Source organism: Stylophora pistillata, chromosome 10, assembly GCF_964205215.1.
Source record: "Stylophora pistillata chromosome 10, jaStyPist1.2, whole genome shotgun sequence".
Taxonomy (NCBI): domain Eukaryota; kingdom Metazoa; phylum Cnidaria; class Anthozoa; order Scleractinia; family Pocilloporidae; genus Stylophora; species Stylophora pistillata.
In genome coordinates this window covers 153223-170507 of record NC_142528.1, presented here as the reverse complement: position 1 = coordinate 170507, position 17285 = coordinate 153223, and the positions used below count along the sequence as shown (strand labels likewise).

The 17285-nt window shown below is 39.4% G+C and overlaps 2 protein-coding genes across 2 annotated transcripts; one reads left to right on the top strand and one right to left on the bottom strand.

Moving 5' to 3' along the window:
• Positions 1-577: 577 nt before the first annotated feature.
• On the bottom strand, positions 578-6391 carry LOC111338130 (thymidine kinase, cytosolic). Its single transcript, XM_022944559.2, has 7 exons — positions 6166-6391; positions 6030-6061; positions 5797-5910; positions 3171-3264; positions 2967-3056; positions 2609-2728; positions 578-1891 (listed from the first exon to the last, which is right to left on the bottom strand). Exons 1-7 carry the CDS (start codon positions 6331-6333, stop codon positions 1778-1780), a joined length of 732 nt encoding a protein of 243 aa, XP_022800294.1. The 5' UTR covers positions 6334-6391; the 3' UTR covers positions 578-1777.
• LOC111338129 (cilia- and flagella-associated protein 184) lies at positions 6335-17265 on the top strand. Its single transcript, XM_022944558.2, has 15 exons — positions 6335-6470; positions 7194-7487; positions 7744-7785; positions 7883-8090; positions 8759-8850; positions 8995-9078; positions 9226-9295; positions 9572-9686; positions 9883-9961; positions 10879-10932; positions 11070-11135; positions 11580-11672; positions 15923-16060; positions 16444-16575; positions 16991-17265. Exons 1-15 carry the CDS (start codon positions 6444-6446, stop codon positions 17108-17110), a joined length of 1614 nt encoding a protein of 537 aa, XP_022800293.2. The 5' UTR covers positions 6335-6443; the 3' UTR covers positions 17111-17265.
• Positions 17266-17285: the final 20 nt, after the last annotated feature.

Below are 17285 nucleotides of genomic sequence, written 5' to 3'. Positions count from 1 at the left end.
CTTGTGACTTCTCCCTTTTAACACCCATACATTATCCAACAAGCAGGTAATGAGGGGACTGGAACTTATCAGGGAGAAGTTACCGGTATTATCTTGATTTCAAACCAATTTCTTGTGACCAGTCTACAGGGAAATGTGTAATAGCCAGAGGGGAGAATTAATGATCACATCTTTGGAGTTCAAGGTTTGAAATGAAGACAGAGATTTAATTTTCCCTCCAAGTTGCTGTTTGTCCTGTCACCTTGTTTTCTAGATGTGTTGAAATTGTTAAAAGAAGCTTGGAGGTCATCTATAGGGTGTAATTGAGAAGTGTACTCTAAGACTTCTATTGTAATTGTATTGGTAAAGCTCTAGTCTTGGGTAAGATGAGCTTTATTTACTATTAACTGAAAAAAAAAAGAAAACAAAACAAATCAAGTAACAGTTTCAAAATCTAATTCCAGAGCAGATTTCCTTTACTTTTCCAACATTTAATTTGAAACTGAATGAATTTTCTAGATACCACTGTCTTTCTAATGTGAAAATGTAATCTGTTCAAGAAAAAGATCCACTCACCTAAAAGGTTACTTTGCAAATAATTTTTTTCAAGAATAACTTTATTAACTCTTATTATAAAACAGTTCTAACATAATTTGAAATAATGATTAAAAATCTTTTGTTAAGGATACCCAACATTATCAAAACTCAGCTGCTTATGATGAATATTAACATGCAACCAGTAAAAACATTTGCAACCACTTAAGGAAAAGCCGTCCCTGATTCCAAGGATATGGAATACTTTCTAAGCTGAATAATAGGTGAGCAATGAGGTTAATAATGATAATGAGCACAAAGCTTGGACTCATTAATGAGATCTGAAAATTTTTCAAAAATTCCATGTCTAACTAATTTTCATGATTGTTTAAAAGGTAATATGATGTTATGTCAAACCTCCAATGAAAGTTCACAGAGACCTCCCAAATTTTTAAGAAATTATGTGACAATCCCAAACTAATATTAAATTTTGTATGTTACAATTAGGACAAATTGTTTTACTTTTCATGTCTGGCAACCTAATCGATAATGGAAAAGATTTAGATTTTACAAAGATAATATAAATCTGGCCTAATAATCGAGGGAAGTCAAAGCCATGCTCAGCTAGCAGAAAGTTTTCTTTAAATTGAGGTACAAAATTTCAATGTATTAGGAGAAGATAAAAGTATACTTAAACTTCATAATGCTGTCCCTTCAGCAATAATGTATGGCTGTAAATCTGCCTTAAATATCTTTTGTGTGTGTAGGAATCATGTGAACAAAGTTATTTACAAATAATTTGGATATATCAACAAAGTTGAAATGGTAAATTGGCCACTGTAACGATTACAAAAGCTGACGTTTCAAGCGTTAGCCCTTCGTCGGAGCTCCAACGAAGGGCTAACGCTCGAAACGTCAGCTCTTGTAATCGTTACGTTGGCCAATTTACCATTTCAACTTTGTTGATATATCCAAATTATTTTGTTACCCCCACTGACGCAGCCCCAAACAGTTTCTTTTGAAACTATCGGCCTTTATTTACAAATACTTGCAGATGAATCTCAGCATAATCAAATTGACCATAAAAAAGAATTGTTTTTCTCTGTCTTCACAAAACACTATACTAAAACGTCTTAAATCACTGCTTGGCAGTTTGAGGCAATAGTTTTGGTACAGCGTGTGGTAAATATGTGCATTATGCAAAGGTACAAGTGAAATTCATGAAAAAATACTAGCTTTAACACAGCAATTTGAGTTGTTACACCTAGTGAAAGCTGCCTCTTATTGGGGCCCCAGCCAACACTTGTTGGACAGTTGAGAACTGATAGCAATCCCGGCAAACAGCCATGTATTTCTCAGCTCCCCCTATAACCTCAACCTGGGGATGCAATCAAAGACCAAATTGTCTGGTTAGCCTTTGAAGCTGAGTTGGGGTGCACATTGGGTGCTAACTAAAAGCCTCTGATATTACAATGTGTTCTTTTGACTGACAAATTATAGTATACTTAAGAAACAGTTAATAACAATATCAAAATGATTTCTTTCCTCACTTCACATGATAAGTATCGTGAGGAACATGGTAAACTGAAGAACAAGCTCACTTCACTTTAAGAGCAAGGTCTAGGTTTAATTGCTGGGGTCACTGTGGTTTTTTTCTTGTATTACACACATGACACTCAGCCTCCAACAAGGACTGAAAAGGGGAGGGTTGTGGAAATTTGTCACCAAAACCTGTCAGACTGCTACTGAAAAATGTTAAACCTGTGATATTGTAAATTGGCCACCGTAACCGCCATAATGAATAAAAAAGCTGATGTTTCAAGCGTTCGCCCTTTGTCATTCGCTCTGATGAAGGGCTAACGATAGAAATGTCGGCTTTTTTATTCGTTACGGTGGCCAATTTACAATTTCAACTTAGTTGATATAACCAAATTACCTTGTTACCCCCACCAACGAAGCACCACAGTTTCTTTAGAAACTTTCAGCCTTTAAACCTGTGATAGATTACCATGCTATCCAGGGAAAGTAGCAATGTTTTGTCTCTGTTTCATGTAAAGTAAAACCACTGTGAGCTTATTGAAAACAACACTTGTACCTTTGTCTCCTCCCCCAATCGTTTTGTGAATGCCGCATCTTTAAAGCAATGCATACAGACTGCATTAAGTTTGACAACACTCTCTGCAAGAGGAACAAGATCCAGAACAGCTCCAAAGGCCTGTAGAGATTGAACAAGTAATTATTTTTAATTTCTTAGATCCTAGGAACTTGTGGTGTTTATCATGATGAACAAATTTTATCCCTATATTTGTGTCTCATTTATAACTTAAGAGGGTGTAATTAACTCTCTTTTATAAATCTACAGCCTCATTTCCTTTATTCCTGACACTTGTGTTTGAGTTACACCTGACACTTTAAGAAAAGGTTGGATGTAAGTTACTCTATACACTGTTTACCTTCCTTTGAAAGGTTCCATCTAATGCAGCAACTATAACAGTTTTACCAAGAGAAGCCATTTCTTCTGAGAACTCTACAATGTCTGGAAACTATGGACAGGATATAAACTACAGTAAATAATGGTTTCAAATTCACAACAATAATACATAGAGTGTACCAGCATGGAGCAGAATAGATTAGAAAAATATAATTCCAAGACTTACAAATTGTCCTTCATCAATTCCCAAAACAGAATAATCTATGGCTTTTTTCCTAATATCGTTTAACACTGAGCAAGCAGAGGCTCGAAGGCTTTGCCTGAAATAGACAAAAAAAAACTATTACATTATCAGAGTTTCCTAACCATTTTCCCTGCATTACCGCAGTAGGGTAGGACTAGAACGGAACATACGCGAACCATGCGAGTAGTCCACCCAATAAATCCCACCAATCCCACCCCAGGGTAGGACATCCATCACACAGTAATCTTGTGCAAGGGAAATTAACATCTCCTACCCCTAACCCTGTAGGAGATGGGACCTCTATTTATTCATCCCTATCCGAGAAGACTAGAATATCTAACCATTTCTTGACGTTGTAGAAAGGTAGCATATTCTTCTCAATTATTTTAAGACCTTGAGTGTTGGTCCAGCCGGGGCTCGAACCCTCGACCTCCCGCACAGCAGTCCAGCGCTCTATCCATTGAGCTAACTGGGAGGTGGTTAGCTCAATGTTGCGATTGAAAGATGTGTTGTGTTACTTGGTTTGTGAACCCTTTTTTAGTAAGTTTTCATGTAATAAAGCTTTGCAATAGTTTAACAGTCAACAGAAAGGTAAAGTTCACTCAAATTTTGGCACAAACAATATTATCTTGGTTACTTCTCACATTGTTATTCATTAAGTTGAAAAGACAGATACATTTACATGATCTTGTGTTTTCCTTCAAAACCATACTCAATATTTAGTTCTTGTTAACCGAGCAGGAGGTCTGTATGGGAGAATCTTGACCGAGGTTGCCAGTACAGACCGAACGCAGTGAGAAGGTGCTCTTTTCCAGTTTAATTTACGCACACAATAAACCAGCTCATGGTCACTAAAATGGGTGGAGACTACCCCCGACTCACACACATTTTGCGGGCAACTGACAGCGACTAAATCAATAAGTGACTTAGAGTTTTTAGTAATCCTTGTGGGCTGGTCGATTAGCTGCTTGATATTTAAACTCCTGAATAGCGATTTAAGTTGTTTACAATCAGAGTCATTTCGGTGACTAGACATAAAACAACAATTGAAGTCACCAAAAAGGAGCATCTCTTTGCCCTCAGCTGAAGCAGTATCTAAGATACCATTCAGCTTTAACATAAAGTCCTTATCGTAATACCGCGAGGTACGATCGGGTCTGTAAAAATTTCCAACAAGAAAGCTGCGTGATTTAGGAACAGCAATTTCCAGCCACATTCCTTCTACGGTGTCCAATTCAAGATCATCCCTTCGCGTAGCCACTAACTCGTCATGAACAAAAACCGCAACGCCGCCATGATTTCCCTTTCTGTCCTTCCGAAAAAGTTTATAACCCGGTATTTCATATTCACTGTCACTCCTGTCGGCCTTGATCCAGGTTTCAGACAGAGTAATTATTTGTATGCCTGACTGGAGTTCTTGTAACAGTAGGCGAAGCTGATCAATTTTATCGCCAAGGCTTTGTATGTTTTGGTGAATAAACTTGAGTCCACGGAGTTTAACAATGTCATCCAGACCATTAACAGGCCCAGGGTTAAGACTAACATCACCAGACAGTAGAACCAAATAACCTGCACACAAAGAAAGCTTGACGAGTTTAAGTCCGGCTCTTGCCTTCCAAAATGGCGGAGTTGATGGACTTGTGCTGTAGTGACGACTGGAACAGTGGTTTCGAGATAAAACGTTGAGCCTGTCACCATTAAACGCAACCAGGAGAGCCGCAGCAGGATTAGATATACGACAAACGCGTAACGTAAAGATGGTAGTTGAGAGCAGAAACAGAATACATAAATAACGAGAGAGTGCAAACGACCAGCGTCCGACCGCCATTTTGAATCTCACAACATTGTACCAGCGACCGAGGTCAAGATTCTCCTATACAGAACAACCTAGTGCGGTTAATAAGATGTTTATCAAATGGCTGTGTCTTACATGCCAATTTTTTATATTCTTTGTACCTTCTCTTTCTAGACTGGTCTAGATGGGAAAATCTTGACCGCTTTCAATCTTGATTTCAGCCAATCAAATTTGTGAATTTGGTAGTTCCCAGTCCTTGTGAGACACAGCCATATAATAAAGAGACCATAACAATCAAAATCCATATCAATTTTCCTGCCAAAATGCCTCCAAAGCGATGACCTTTGGAGTACACCCTTTTGAGTTTATAGAAAGGAATAGCCACTCTTTACCCCACCCCCTATTCTTCTCCTTTTTGAGATTCCCACAGATAAAATTTTTATTCTGGAAAGCCAAAAACAAACCTTCTCTTCACAAATGATAATTTCATTAATTCAGAGCTTACTCAACACCTTCCATTTCTCTAAAAGTTCCCTTTATGTTGGAGCATAGTTTGCGTGATCTTGCGGATGGTGATTAACATACTTCTGGTGCTGAGTACAACTGAAGCCAATCTCTCCTGTGCGCCTTTTAGTTTGGTGAACGCACTTGTTACGCGCGGCAGCGAAGGATTTTCCAATAGCATCCAGGTAAATTGTAGGTTTAAATATTCAAGCGCGGCGCTTGAATATTCGAATGCTGCTTCTTTAAGAATCTCACAAACTCACTCTGTTTGATTGAATAGGAACCGCGCTTATCTTCCATCGATCTTACCTATCGTGTGTTGCTACACCGTCTGTGTCATAGCGGTTGTCCTTCTCGTATTTGATCACCATACATGAATGGTTTGCTACCTGGTACCGCTTGATTCGTCTGAGTAACTCAGTTCTAAAAGATAAATCGGTCATGGCATAAACACGTGCAAAAATAGAGCGACTACACATAACCTTGAAAAACCTCTAAGGCATTTGTCAGTGAAAGCGGTGGGTACGGCTGTATATACATACGTTTTACCCGAAAACATCGGCCCAAAGATGACCTGCAAGAAGAAGACCAAAAGACAAAAAGTGAGCTATGATGACCTTGTAAACTTCAGTAGAAACAAATTGCAGAATTAAATCGCCATCTTGGACCTTACATCACCTGAATTTGACCTCTCAAATCCACAACACTGTGAACGTCCATGCCTGGAATTGTCACCATGGACATCTTTGAAGTTTTTGTTAGTTGTGTTCGGCACAGTACTGTTGATGAACTTCTTGTTGATGAGAGCAACGCGCCAAAAGTTTTACAAAATTCGCGCCCAAACATCTTTCCAACGACCTACTGTCTCAGTCCTCCCGAATCACGCTCTCTGAGAGGGACTGGTTAGCAGTTTATGTGGTTGCTAAGCAGTGCAAGCAACTGACAAGAAAAAAAATATGGCGGACGAAGAGCAGATCAACGTTGTGAGTATATTTATTTCGAATTTAAGTTTTGATTTTAAGTATAAGCACAATCAATTTTTGGCTTATAATAAAATTTGTGTGATTCCATCCAAAACAAAAAACAAAAAAAACTGCTGTTTTGAGCGCTTTAAAAATGAAAATCCTTTCCTCTTCTCTCTGTTTTGTGTACAGATTCGCTTCTCCGAATATAGACAAGTGTGACCTTTCTTGGCTCTGAAAGTCATTTATTTGCGTATATCTTTTATTTCGTTAGTAAGTTTGAAGCTGGGTGAAAATAAGCTAGCTAAGATGCCGCAGCTGTAGTGACAACTTTTGAGATTTTAAATTAAAAATGTTGTGAGTCATTATATATATAATGTTGACATTTTTTAATTACGATATGACTATTGTTTCTTAAATGTTATATGTGTGCAGCTAATATAAATAAAGTACAAAAATTTAATTAAGTTTGGTGTTTGCTTATAATTAACTAGTGACAATGCTGTCTTGTGTACAAGAATTGGCCATTAGGCCAATTTTTATGTTCCATCTTCTTTTACCTTATACATGTAAGTTGTATGAGGGCTAATGAGCTACAGATGGGTCAGTAAAGTTATCTCGCCTCAAACATTTTAGTCATTTACTTTTGGTAATTAACTTGACAAGTCGCTGATTATTGTTAAAAACTGATTGATAATTCTTTTGCTGGTGTCTTGCTTAATGGCTTCTCTTGTTTTCATATAGGAAAATGCGCCAGCAACGGATATTCCCAGTTCTGAGGGAGAAGTTACAGAAACCAAAGATGCAAATAATGACTCAGAGAACCCTACCTCAGACAATACTCCAGCTGAAGCATCATCTTCACAAGTACCTGATGAGTTGCCACAGGAGGGAGATAGTGCAAAGGAGACTTCAGCCGATGCTGGAGCAGCAGATGAGACAAACAAGGAGCAAGAGGAAGTTGAAGGCAAAGGAAAAGAAGATGCAATAGGAAATCCAAATCAACTAGAGGAAAGACTGGATCATTTTGAGCTTGAGGTAAGTGCTTGTGTGTTAAGGTGACACTGAGAGAAAGCATTTCCTCTTTGTCTGAAATGTATAAGTTCCAACTGAAGATGTTTTCCTTAAATTTAAACCCATCCATGGCCATTCTATGTATTTTTTAAATGATTAGAATTTTATGGCACTTTTTGTGTCGCTCATAGCTAATAATTTGGCAAAAGGAGGGGTGTAGCTGTGGGGGTCCTTAAAGATTTCTCACAACTGACCCCTTTGTTTTCTTTGTTATTGCTAGAAGGTAGAAGAGGAACAGGATGAAAATGCTCCTTTACCAGAGGTAAGTTAAATATTATCCCACTCAATTTGTTCTTTTTTCTGACTTTATCCAACTTTGTTCTAACTTATCTAACCACCGAACTAAATTTGTTTTTCAGAATGAAGGCATCCCTGAGACTGATAATGGTCCCACCATGGAGGTAGCCCAGCCACTGTCCAGAGAGGGGACACCCACTGGACAAAGGACAATCATGGAGGAGGAGGGTAAGGAAGAGCCTGATGCTTCAGCAACTCCTCCTCCTCTAGTGCTGCAGTCTCCAGAACCAACAACTGGCATGGAACAGATGGATACATATATTGAATCAGGTGATCACTGATCACAGTACTTATGAACATGAGGTTTTTATATTTGTGCTACTGGCTTTACATACATATATTGAATCAGGTGATCACTGATCGCAGTACTTATGAACATGAGGTTTTTATATTTGTGCTACTGGCTTTATATACATGTATTGAATCAGGTGATCATCACTGATCGCAGTACTTATGAACATGAGGTTTTCATATTTGTGCAACTGGCTTTACATACATATCTTGAATCAGGTGATCACTGATCGCAGTACTTATGAACATGAGGTTTTCATATTTGTGCAACCGGCTTTGCATACATATCTTGAATCAGGTGATCACTGATTCCAGTACTTATGAACACGAGGTTTCCATATTTGTGCTACCAGCTTTAAGCTCTTAAATTGAATGGCTGGTTCCCAGATCAGTGCAGGAGACATGACTCGGCTTTATTCTTGTCAAACAAAACTTTGTGTACTAGTAATGTTTGTGGGTAATCTAGTGAATTGTTTAATTAAGCTTGTTTGGTCAGGTAGCAGAAAATTTGGTTTCTTCTTTTATGGGATGTTATTAACCTCGACTTTGTCTCATTCCGTTAAAAAATACAGATAAAAATGGTTAATATTGAGCCATCTTGGCCTTACAGTTGGTAAATAATGTACACTTTTGTATTTTTATATCAGATGTCATGCAATATGATGAGATGGAGTATGATGACGAGTCTGAACCAGAGATTCCCATCTACAACAGAGCAGAACTTATTGAACGCTACCAGGTAATATACTGCTGTGCTTAGACTTTCTTTACATGTTTGCTTATTCTGTATTTTTTACACACTACCTGAGGTGATGTACATGGAAAATGGAGTTCTGAAAACTCTGTATAAAATAATTTTTTCTCTGTTGCTATATTTTTGCAGCAAGCATTGGAGGAAAGATCTTCTCTGCAAGCACTGAATGGCCAGCTTCAACACAAGCTGGCTGAATATTTCAAAAAGAAAAAGGTATTTTATGAGACATGTGGTACTTTGAATCAACAACTTGATATTTAGTTATGGAAATAATAAGAATATTTTGTTCCTTTATTTTCCAGATGAAATTGTATCCTTCATGAAATTATTTTGAACTTTTTCTTTTTTGTTGATTTTCAGAGTGATGAGCGACAGCAGGAGATAGAAAAGAATGTGACAGATCAGGAACAAAGATATCTCAAGTATATGTGTGAGTTAGAGCCACAAAATGCTGTAATTTTGAATTTGATTAATTTATTTGTTGCTGGATGTATTCAGATTGTAAAACTTAAACCACTTTGAAATCCAGCATGTTATAAACATTATACTTTAAAAATGACTCAGTCCTTAATTAAAATTTGATCAGTGGTCCTATGTTTGATGTAAAACTTATAATTTCATCACTCATCTTAGAAGAGTCCTGCTTAATTCATTTGCATGATCTGCATTGCAGTGTTCACGGTCATTTTATTTCTTTTTTTCTCAGCAAATCTTGAAGAACTTCAAAATGAGGAGAGGCGAGAAACAAAAAACTATGAGGATCAGATTGAAGATTTAAAAGAGAAATGCCACGAGAAGCAAGAAGTAGTGAACCAAGCCAGGTATGTTAAAGGCAAACTTCTCTGAAGTAGACATCACTTCTTCTGTACTTTATGTTCCAGTTCCAATGCAGGCTTTGAGGGCAAAGTGTTGTCAGCCTCAGTTCACCAATGGATTCTATGGGGATACACTTGGGTGGTTCAAATATAGGAAGAACAATATTTGATAAAATTTATCTTAAACTGATTTCTCTTTCAGTGACGACTTCATGATGTTTAAGAATGATGTCGCAAAACAAGCCATCAACAGTCGATCTGGAAAACCAATTCCTCCCAAGGTAAGGAAATGATAATTTATTACAATTTTAATGGCATAATGGTATATTTACAGGAACGAAAGAAAAAGAAAAAAATTGCCATAAGGTTAATTTGTAAAAGAGTTGCGTGACCCCATATAAAAAAAATCACCTCATAAAAAAAAAAAGTGTCTGAAACAAGGTAAAAACTAGGAGCATAGGTCATTGTTCTCAGGGTATATCTGTTGTAGTGATAAATCATGCTATCTTGGGATTTACACTAAATTAGATACTGCCACTGTGACATTAACTTAGCTCGCTAAAGAGAGCGGGGCATGAGGTGAAAAAAAGGCATTGGAAAAGTTGCAAAGAAGTTTTGATGTTAACTAAAATTAATTATGTGAGAGTAGAGAACTATTTGGTAGAGGTGCGGTGGCCTTGTTGTTAGTGCGCTCGACTCCGGATCGAGTGGTCCAGGTTCGAGCCCTGGCTGGGACATTGTGTTGTGTTCTTAGGCAAGACATTTTACTCTCACAGTGCCTCTCTTCACCCAGGTGTATAAATGGGTACCGGCAATTTAATGCTGGGGGTAACCCTGTGATAGACTAGCATCCCATCATGGGGGAGTAGAAATACTCCTAGTCACTTCATGCTACAGAAACCGGAGTTAAGCACCGGCCTAATGGGCCACTAGGCTCGCAAACAAACTTTACTTTTACTTTACTAAAGAACTATTTGCATTTGTTCCATGTGAGCTATCTCTGGCTTGGCACCATTTATTGGCTGAAGGGTGTTAAAATGTAAGTTTAGAGCGGTAGTTCCGGGAAATTAGACTGCAAATGCTAGAACTCAAGTGTTCCACGAAGCGCTTTCAGCCCTGAACAGTTTAATAACTTCTGTAAGTGTATCTGTACAATTACAATTCTTCAGCATCTTTTTTCCTGGCTTTTCTCTGACAGGATCTTGAACAATACCAGATGTTGGAACTTAAAAAAGAACAAGAAGTTATGCAGGTAATAACACGGAGTTTTCTATAGTGAGTTTTCTCGTAAAGGCGCTAATTGTGTTCAAACAGGTGCATGAAGGACATTGTTTACAGCAACTGCAACTTTATTCATGCATATGTGTGTGTGTTTTTTTGTTTTTAAAGGTGCGACTGGAGAACATTAAGCTAAAAAACCGGCTGAAGAAGAGAGAGATGCAATTAAAAGCTAAGGTTGGTCTCAAAGTCTGAAAAATACGATTTCAATGATTTTTTTTTTTCATTTCTGTTAGAACTCCCCTTTCAATTTTCACTGGATTTTGAGAAATGCAAAACAAAGCCGTCATACAAAATATCTATGTCAAACTTCCCCTTGTATTTTACGCATTATTTCGATAAATTATTTAAAATATCATGCACGCGATGGATTCCTCAGAGGCTGCAAAATCGTAAGATTCTTGCTTCATTTGTGACGCAATGACGTGGCCAGCGACATGTTATGAGAGGGATTTAGAGGAGAGGTTCACTTCAGATTATTATCCATCGGTCCATGCATACAAAGTGCTTAGTCTGAATTTCAGCGGTCTCTTCCCTTTACCCCAAGGGGTACGTCTTTTTAGTCTGAAATTGAGACTAACAAAGTGCTCTATTTATTTGTACTTTTTTTGCTTTCCTTAGGAGGAGCTAGCGGAAGGATTGCACTTGATTGACTTTGAGCAGCTGAAGATTGAAAACCAGACTTACAACGAAAAGATTGAAGAAAGAAATGAGGTTAGTAAGTAGAAGTCAAAGAAAACGTTAAACACGAAGGCGCGCTATAAAAGGAGCCTTAAGTCCCACTGGACCAGTTGTCAATCAACCGGCGTGTGATGTAGAACTCTTAGAGTCAAGTCAGCTTGAGCTACAGCTACTCTAAAGCATTCCTCAAAATTGTTTTATGTCTTCATCACAGTACAAGAATTTTTGAGATTTGTATTTCCTTTCTCCAGTGAAAACTGTCTTTACTTGTGGCGGTAAATGAGATCGAAGTCGGTGGTTCGCACGTGACCTCATTCCACCATGCTGGTGGATGTAAACAATAGATATCTCATTAGCTCCTTTTGAAGGTGTAGTCTGATCGTCCGGGTGAGTGTAGTCCTGAGAAGGACTGTTGTCGGTGGTAGTGACTGACGTTTCGGCAACCTGTGCGGAAGTCATCATCAGATTCAAGTGAATGATTGTTGTCAGTAGAATGTTCTTATTCCAGTTCGTGTGTAATGATCGGTTGGTTTTGCCGTGATGTTATTGGCTGTAAGACTCAAGTGACGTAAGTCGGTCGTGATTGGTCTGTTTCGATCTGTCGGTAAAGTTAGGTCGTTCTTTTTCGGTCGTTTGTGATGTTTATGTCGTGAATGAGTCGTTTGTATGGAGCGGGTAGTTGTTGACATCTGTTTAGGGGAGTCTGTTCTAAGTTAGTAAACTAGCTTTCCAGAGTCAGTCGTTGAAAATAGTCAGTGCTGTAGGTTAGGCATTGCGCAGAGTCCCAGTCAATGTTGTAGCTGTGCTCCAAGGTCTCACATGGACCGTATAGCGGCTGCCAGAGGCGCCATTGTAAGCTTTCGGTTCGACCTTGTTGAGCTGCGTCGTTGCTGTACTTTGCGACGGCGATTAGCAGTGACAATTATTATTATTATTATTATTATTATTATTGCTGACATCACCTTTCCTCGTCGCCCGTCTGTGTTCAGTTAGTCTTGTTGTGAGGTTTCTGCCAGTCTCACCGATGTAGGAGGCTTGGCAGTCGGAACAATTGATCTTATAAATCGTTCCCTGTCTCTTCCTCGGTTCGTCTTTGTCTTTAATGTTGGTTAGTAACTGACGTAGTGTGATGATGGGTTTGTGGGCGACGCGGATATTGAAGGGTAGTAAGATGCGCGAGATGTTTTCAGACATGCCTTCTATGTACGGTATGGTTGCTGTAGTCGAAGGGGTTGCGGTGTCGTTTGTTTCGGTAGTGGTAGTGGGTCGGTGAGTGTTTCGTCGGATGAAGTCGTTGTTGTAGTTGTTCTTCGTAAAAACACGGTGAAGGTATTTGTTCTCGTCGGATAAGCTGTCTGTCGAGTCGCATACTAGTTGTGCGCGTCGTGTTAGAGTTCTGATAGTTGTGGCTTTATGTGATGTAGGGTTGTAGGATGACTCGTCTAGTAATCTGTCGGTGTGTGTCGGTTTCCTGTAAACTGTCGTCCGTAATGAGTTGTCATTGTGGCTTACCAGGCAGTCTAGAAAAGCAAGTTTGCCATTTTCTTCGACTTCTCTGGTAACCTGTATGTCAGTGTTTTGTTCATTAAGGTGGTGGTGGAATTTCGTCGTGTCGTGTCATCAACGTAACGTAACCAAAGCGGTATCGTTTGTCGGCAAGTCGAAAGGGCGCGTTCCTCGATTTTCTGCATCACAATTTCTGCTATAACAACAGAAACTGGAAACCCCATGGCAGTGCCGTGTAACTGTTTGTAGTGTTTACCGTTGTACTGAAAGTAAGTAGACGTTAGGCAAATGTTTAGCAAGTCCATAATGTCGTCTGTCGGTAGCGGTAGTGGGTCGGTAGATTGTCGGATGGCAGTCTCAGTGCATTGTAATGCCAATTGAAGTGGAATACTTGTGAAAAGTGATTTCACATCAAATGACACTAGTTTGTAGTCGTCAGGTATCTGAACAGTCTTGGTAGCGTTAATGAAGTCTTCAGTGGATTGTAGTTTATGTCTGGATATGTTGGTTAGCGGTTGTAGTATTGTCGTCAGGTCCTTGGATAGTTGGTATGTGGGAGAGCCGCAGAAAGAAACAATAGGTCGCATCGGGAAACCAGGTTTGTGTAGTTTCGGCAAACCGTAGAGTTTTGGGTGGCTGTGGTACCGAGCACCTCAGTCGATAGTACCGTTGGGTGTCAAAGGCGTTCGTTTTCTTGAGTGTCAGTAGTTTACTGTTTAGTTTACTGTTGAAGTTACGTTGAAGTGCAGGAGTTGGGTCACGTTTGAGTTCTTCGTAGGTTCGTTTGTCGTTAACTAGTGCGTCCATTTTGTCGTGATAGTCAGTTTTGTACATAACAACAGTAACTCGTCCTTTGTCGGCTGGTAGGATGACTATGTTCTCGTCGTTTCTCAGTCGTTTCAGTGCGCGTTGTTCGTCTTTAGTCAAGTTGCTGTCATGTAGTGGCGCTGATTGTATAGTGGAGGCAATTCTGCTTCTGATGTTATCCTTGGTCGGCTCAGATAGCTCTCGTTGGCGAGACAGGGCCGCCTCAACACTAGATACACTAGCCTCGGTCGGTATGCGTTTAGGTGTTACTGAGTGTTTTAGTCCGTATGATAGTACCTGAGTTTCAGTCTTGTCTAAGGAACGAGAAGAAATGTTACTTAACCAGTTGTCGTCCGGTTTGCTTCTTCTCTTTTCTTTGTCGCGTAGCAGTCGTGTCAATTTTTGTTGATGTCCAGTGCGGGCGCGTTCAGTCGTCTTGTGGGCTCGTTTGTCGGCAATTGTCGTAACTGTGTCAAGTAGGTCAGTTGGTATCAGCTGTTTCAGTTGGTCGTGTAGTTGTCGTAGTTTGTTTCTGTGGCGTTTGAGTCTTCTATGGCAATCATTTATCCGCGCTTTGACCAGTCGTCTGCAGGTGGCTTTGACGATCTGGATGGCCTCCTGTGTGTTCAACGGGGGCTTAAGTTTGAGCCCGGCCGGAACAAGGCCGTGATCTTTACAGCGGTGATTGAACCAGAGTTGTTGTCGTATTCGCCTGACATTGCTTGCGTAGGTGATGTAGTCGTTCGCAAGTCTTTCGCTCTGTCGTCCAAGTGAATGTAAAATGAGTTGTCGTTCTGGTAAGCCACAACGACAACTCAACTCACAAACGACTCATTCACGACATAAACATCACAAACGACCGAAAAAGAACGACCTAACTTTACCGACAGATCGAAACAGACTAATCACGACCGACTTACGTCACTTGAGTCTTACAGCCAATAACACCACGGCAAAACCAACCGATTATTTCACACGAACTGGAATAAGAACATTCTACTGACAACAATCATTTACTTGACTCTGATGATGACTTCCGCACAGGTTGTCGAAACGTCAGTCACTACCACCGACAACAGTCCTTCTCAGGACTACACTCACCCGGACGATCAGACTACACCTTCACATGTTACCCCCGGGTTCAAACCATTTACTGCATTAGCTCCTTTTGTTCGTCTACCAGCATTTAAATTTGACCCGCACACGTCAACGGTGAGTGACAAATGAGCCTAGGTCTTCCCAGGGAAGACTTCCTTATATAGCGCGCCTTCGTGTTTGCCATATTTTCAACTCAGAGTGAAAATAACGCAGTTAGCCGTGCCTAAAAACTTGCGCACATACCAAGTGTATTTGTTTTGATGAATCGATCTAAGCTTAGGAAACCGGGAACTGTCAGCAGTGTGTAATAATAATAATTTTATTAATTCTATAGCGCATAATCCATTAGATATATGATCTAATGCGCTAATGCTATTTTAACATAGTTTGTACTTATCAATTCTAAATAATACAAAGAGCAAGCGTTTTAATGTTGTAAGCTGTTGCATTGGTTTGATCCTAATTAGTCGCAACAGTTGTATTTTTGCACACTTTTACTCGGGCCATTCGCACCCTTTTTTTCAAATTAATTACGAAGCTCGTATGAAGACAAACCAACAATTATAATGACTAAGTCCAAGATGCAATTCTTAGTTCCCTAACGTTCGTAGTTCCTAACATTCCCTTCTGTATATACCAAAAAACTACGGAGAACCTTTAACCTGGTATTTACGTAATACCAATACTGTTTCACCAGGAATGAGCTGAAACATGAATCCTCAGTTTTGGCACGCAACAAACGAAATACACGTCATGCATTATGACAATTCAGCCATTCCTCAAATATTAAAAATACAAGCACAAGGACACTTGGAAATTTACAGCAAAGAAGCACATGATCTCACAGAAAACGTGCCTTTTTTTCGTTTTAGGAGCTTTTGAAACTTCGCAAGAAGATCACTACTACAGTGCAAGTCCTAACGCATCTGAAGGAGAAGTTGCAGTTTGTACAGGCAGAGAACAGTGAACAGAGAAACATTCTCAGATCAGTCGAAGCACACGCCGCACAGGTTCGTTATGACTGAAATTTAGATCGAGGAGAATTTAGATAGGAGAGCCGGTAGAAAAATGGTGAGCGCGCCGAGCTCCAGATCGCGAGATCTGGTTTCGGGGTTGACCGGGTCATTGTTTAATGTTCTTGTGCCAGTTTCATGCTACAGAAATTAAATAAGTTCCATTGGTTATCAGCCACTTGTGATGTTATTGCAGTCATGAATTTTCAAATAATTTGTTGTTCATTCTTAAGTTTATATCCAAAATTCATTGGCAAAGTGTCATGAATGTTTCAAACAAGAAATATTTTGAAGCTCAATTTAAGTCACTTAGTATTATTAGTATCTTTCTGTGTACCATTCTTATTGTCTTGTCTTGTCTTTTTCTTTTCTTTTCAAAGAAAAGAGATATTTTGACAAGAACAAAACAGGTCAGGGATGCACTGAGAATAGAAAACGTCAAGCTTAGACAGAAGTGTGGACTCCTTGGAAACGAGCCGCTACTCAGAGACTACGAGCAACGGAAAGAACAGGTCAGTTATTCAGCGCACATGTAGGTCAATAAGCAGTTGTAGTGTTCCTAGAAAGCAAAATTTGTGAATTCAATTCGAGAAACTGTGCTGTGCAGTTGACAACTAGGATGGAAAGTTGTTGTTGAAAGGGCCAGGAGGATGACAGGAGTTTTCGTTGAAGGGTCAATGTCTAATAGATTCCGAAGATTTCCGGTGGCGTCCCGAAGAGTTTCGACAGAACATCGTTGCTAATACTCTGGGTTCAAACTTTTCCACGAGGCGAGTGCCTCGGCAGAGTTGGTTGACCCGAGAAGCGCACGAATTGACGTGAGAAGCGCAAAACAAAAGAAATGCGCATTCATTTATATTTTAGGAAGTATTAGCCTGAATTTTGTGACGAAAAGATTGACTTTTAAACTTCTCCTTTACTTTTTAGAGCGATGATTTACGGGCGAAAATTGATCGTCTGAAGATGGATCACGCCGAACTGACCATGGACTGCAGCGGAATACGAACCAAAATTGAAGGAGCCAGACAAAACGAAAAATCGCTTTAGCTTTGCATTCTAATGTCGTCTGTATATAAATTTATTGACAGCGCTATTGTACATAATGTGGTTTTTATGTAAATTTGCTTAAATGCGGCGACTCGTTTGTGTCTGTGATGTCAGCCGGATCAAATGTAAAACGCATACCTTTTTATCTTTGTAAATTGATGTTTGTCATTTTTCA

Bases quoted from the DNA above. Each gene is read 5' to 3' on its own strand.
- LOC111338130 (XM_022944559.2), bottom strand. From the start codon at position 6,333: ATGTTTGGGCGCGAATTTTGTAAAACTTTTGGCGCGTTGCTCTCATCA. The intron at 6,062-6,165 runs GTGATGTAAGGT...TTCTTCTTGCAG, and splicing joins ATTTGAGAGGTCAAATTCAG to GTCATCTTTGGGCCGATGTT. The intron at 3,265-5,796 runs GTAAGATCGATG...TGTCTATTTCAG, and splicing joins GGTGTAGCAACACACGATAG to GCAAAGCCTTCGAGCCTCTG.
- LOC111338129 (XM_022944558.2), top strand. From the start codon at position 6,444: ATGGCGGACGAAGAGCAGATCAACGTT. The intron at 8,091-8,758 runs GTGATCACTGAT...TTTTTATATCAG, and splicing joins GGATACATATATTGAATCAG to ATGTCATGCAATATGATGAG. The intron at 11,136-11,579 runs GTTGGTCTCAAA...TGCTTTCCTTAG, and splicing joins AGATGCAATTAAAAGCTAAG to GAGGAGCTAGCGGAAGGATT.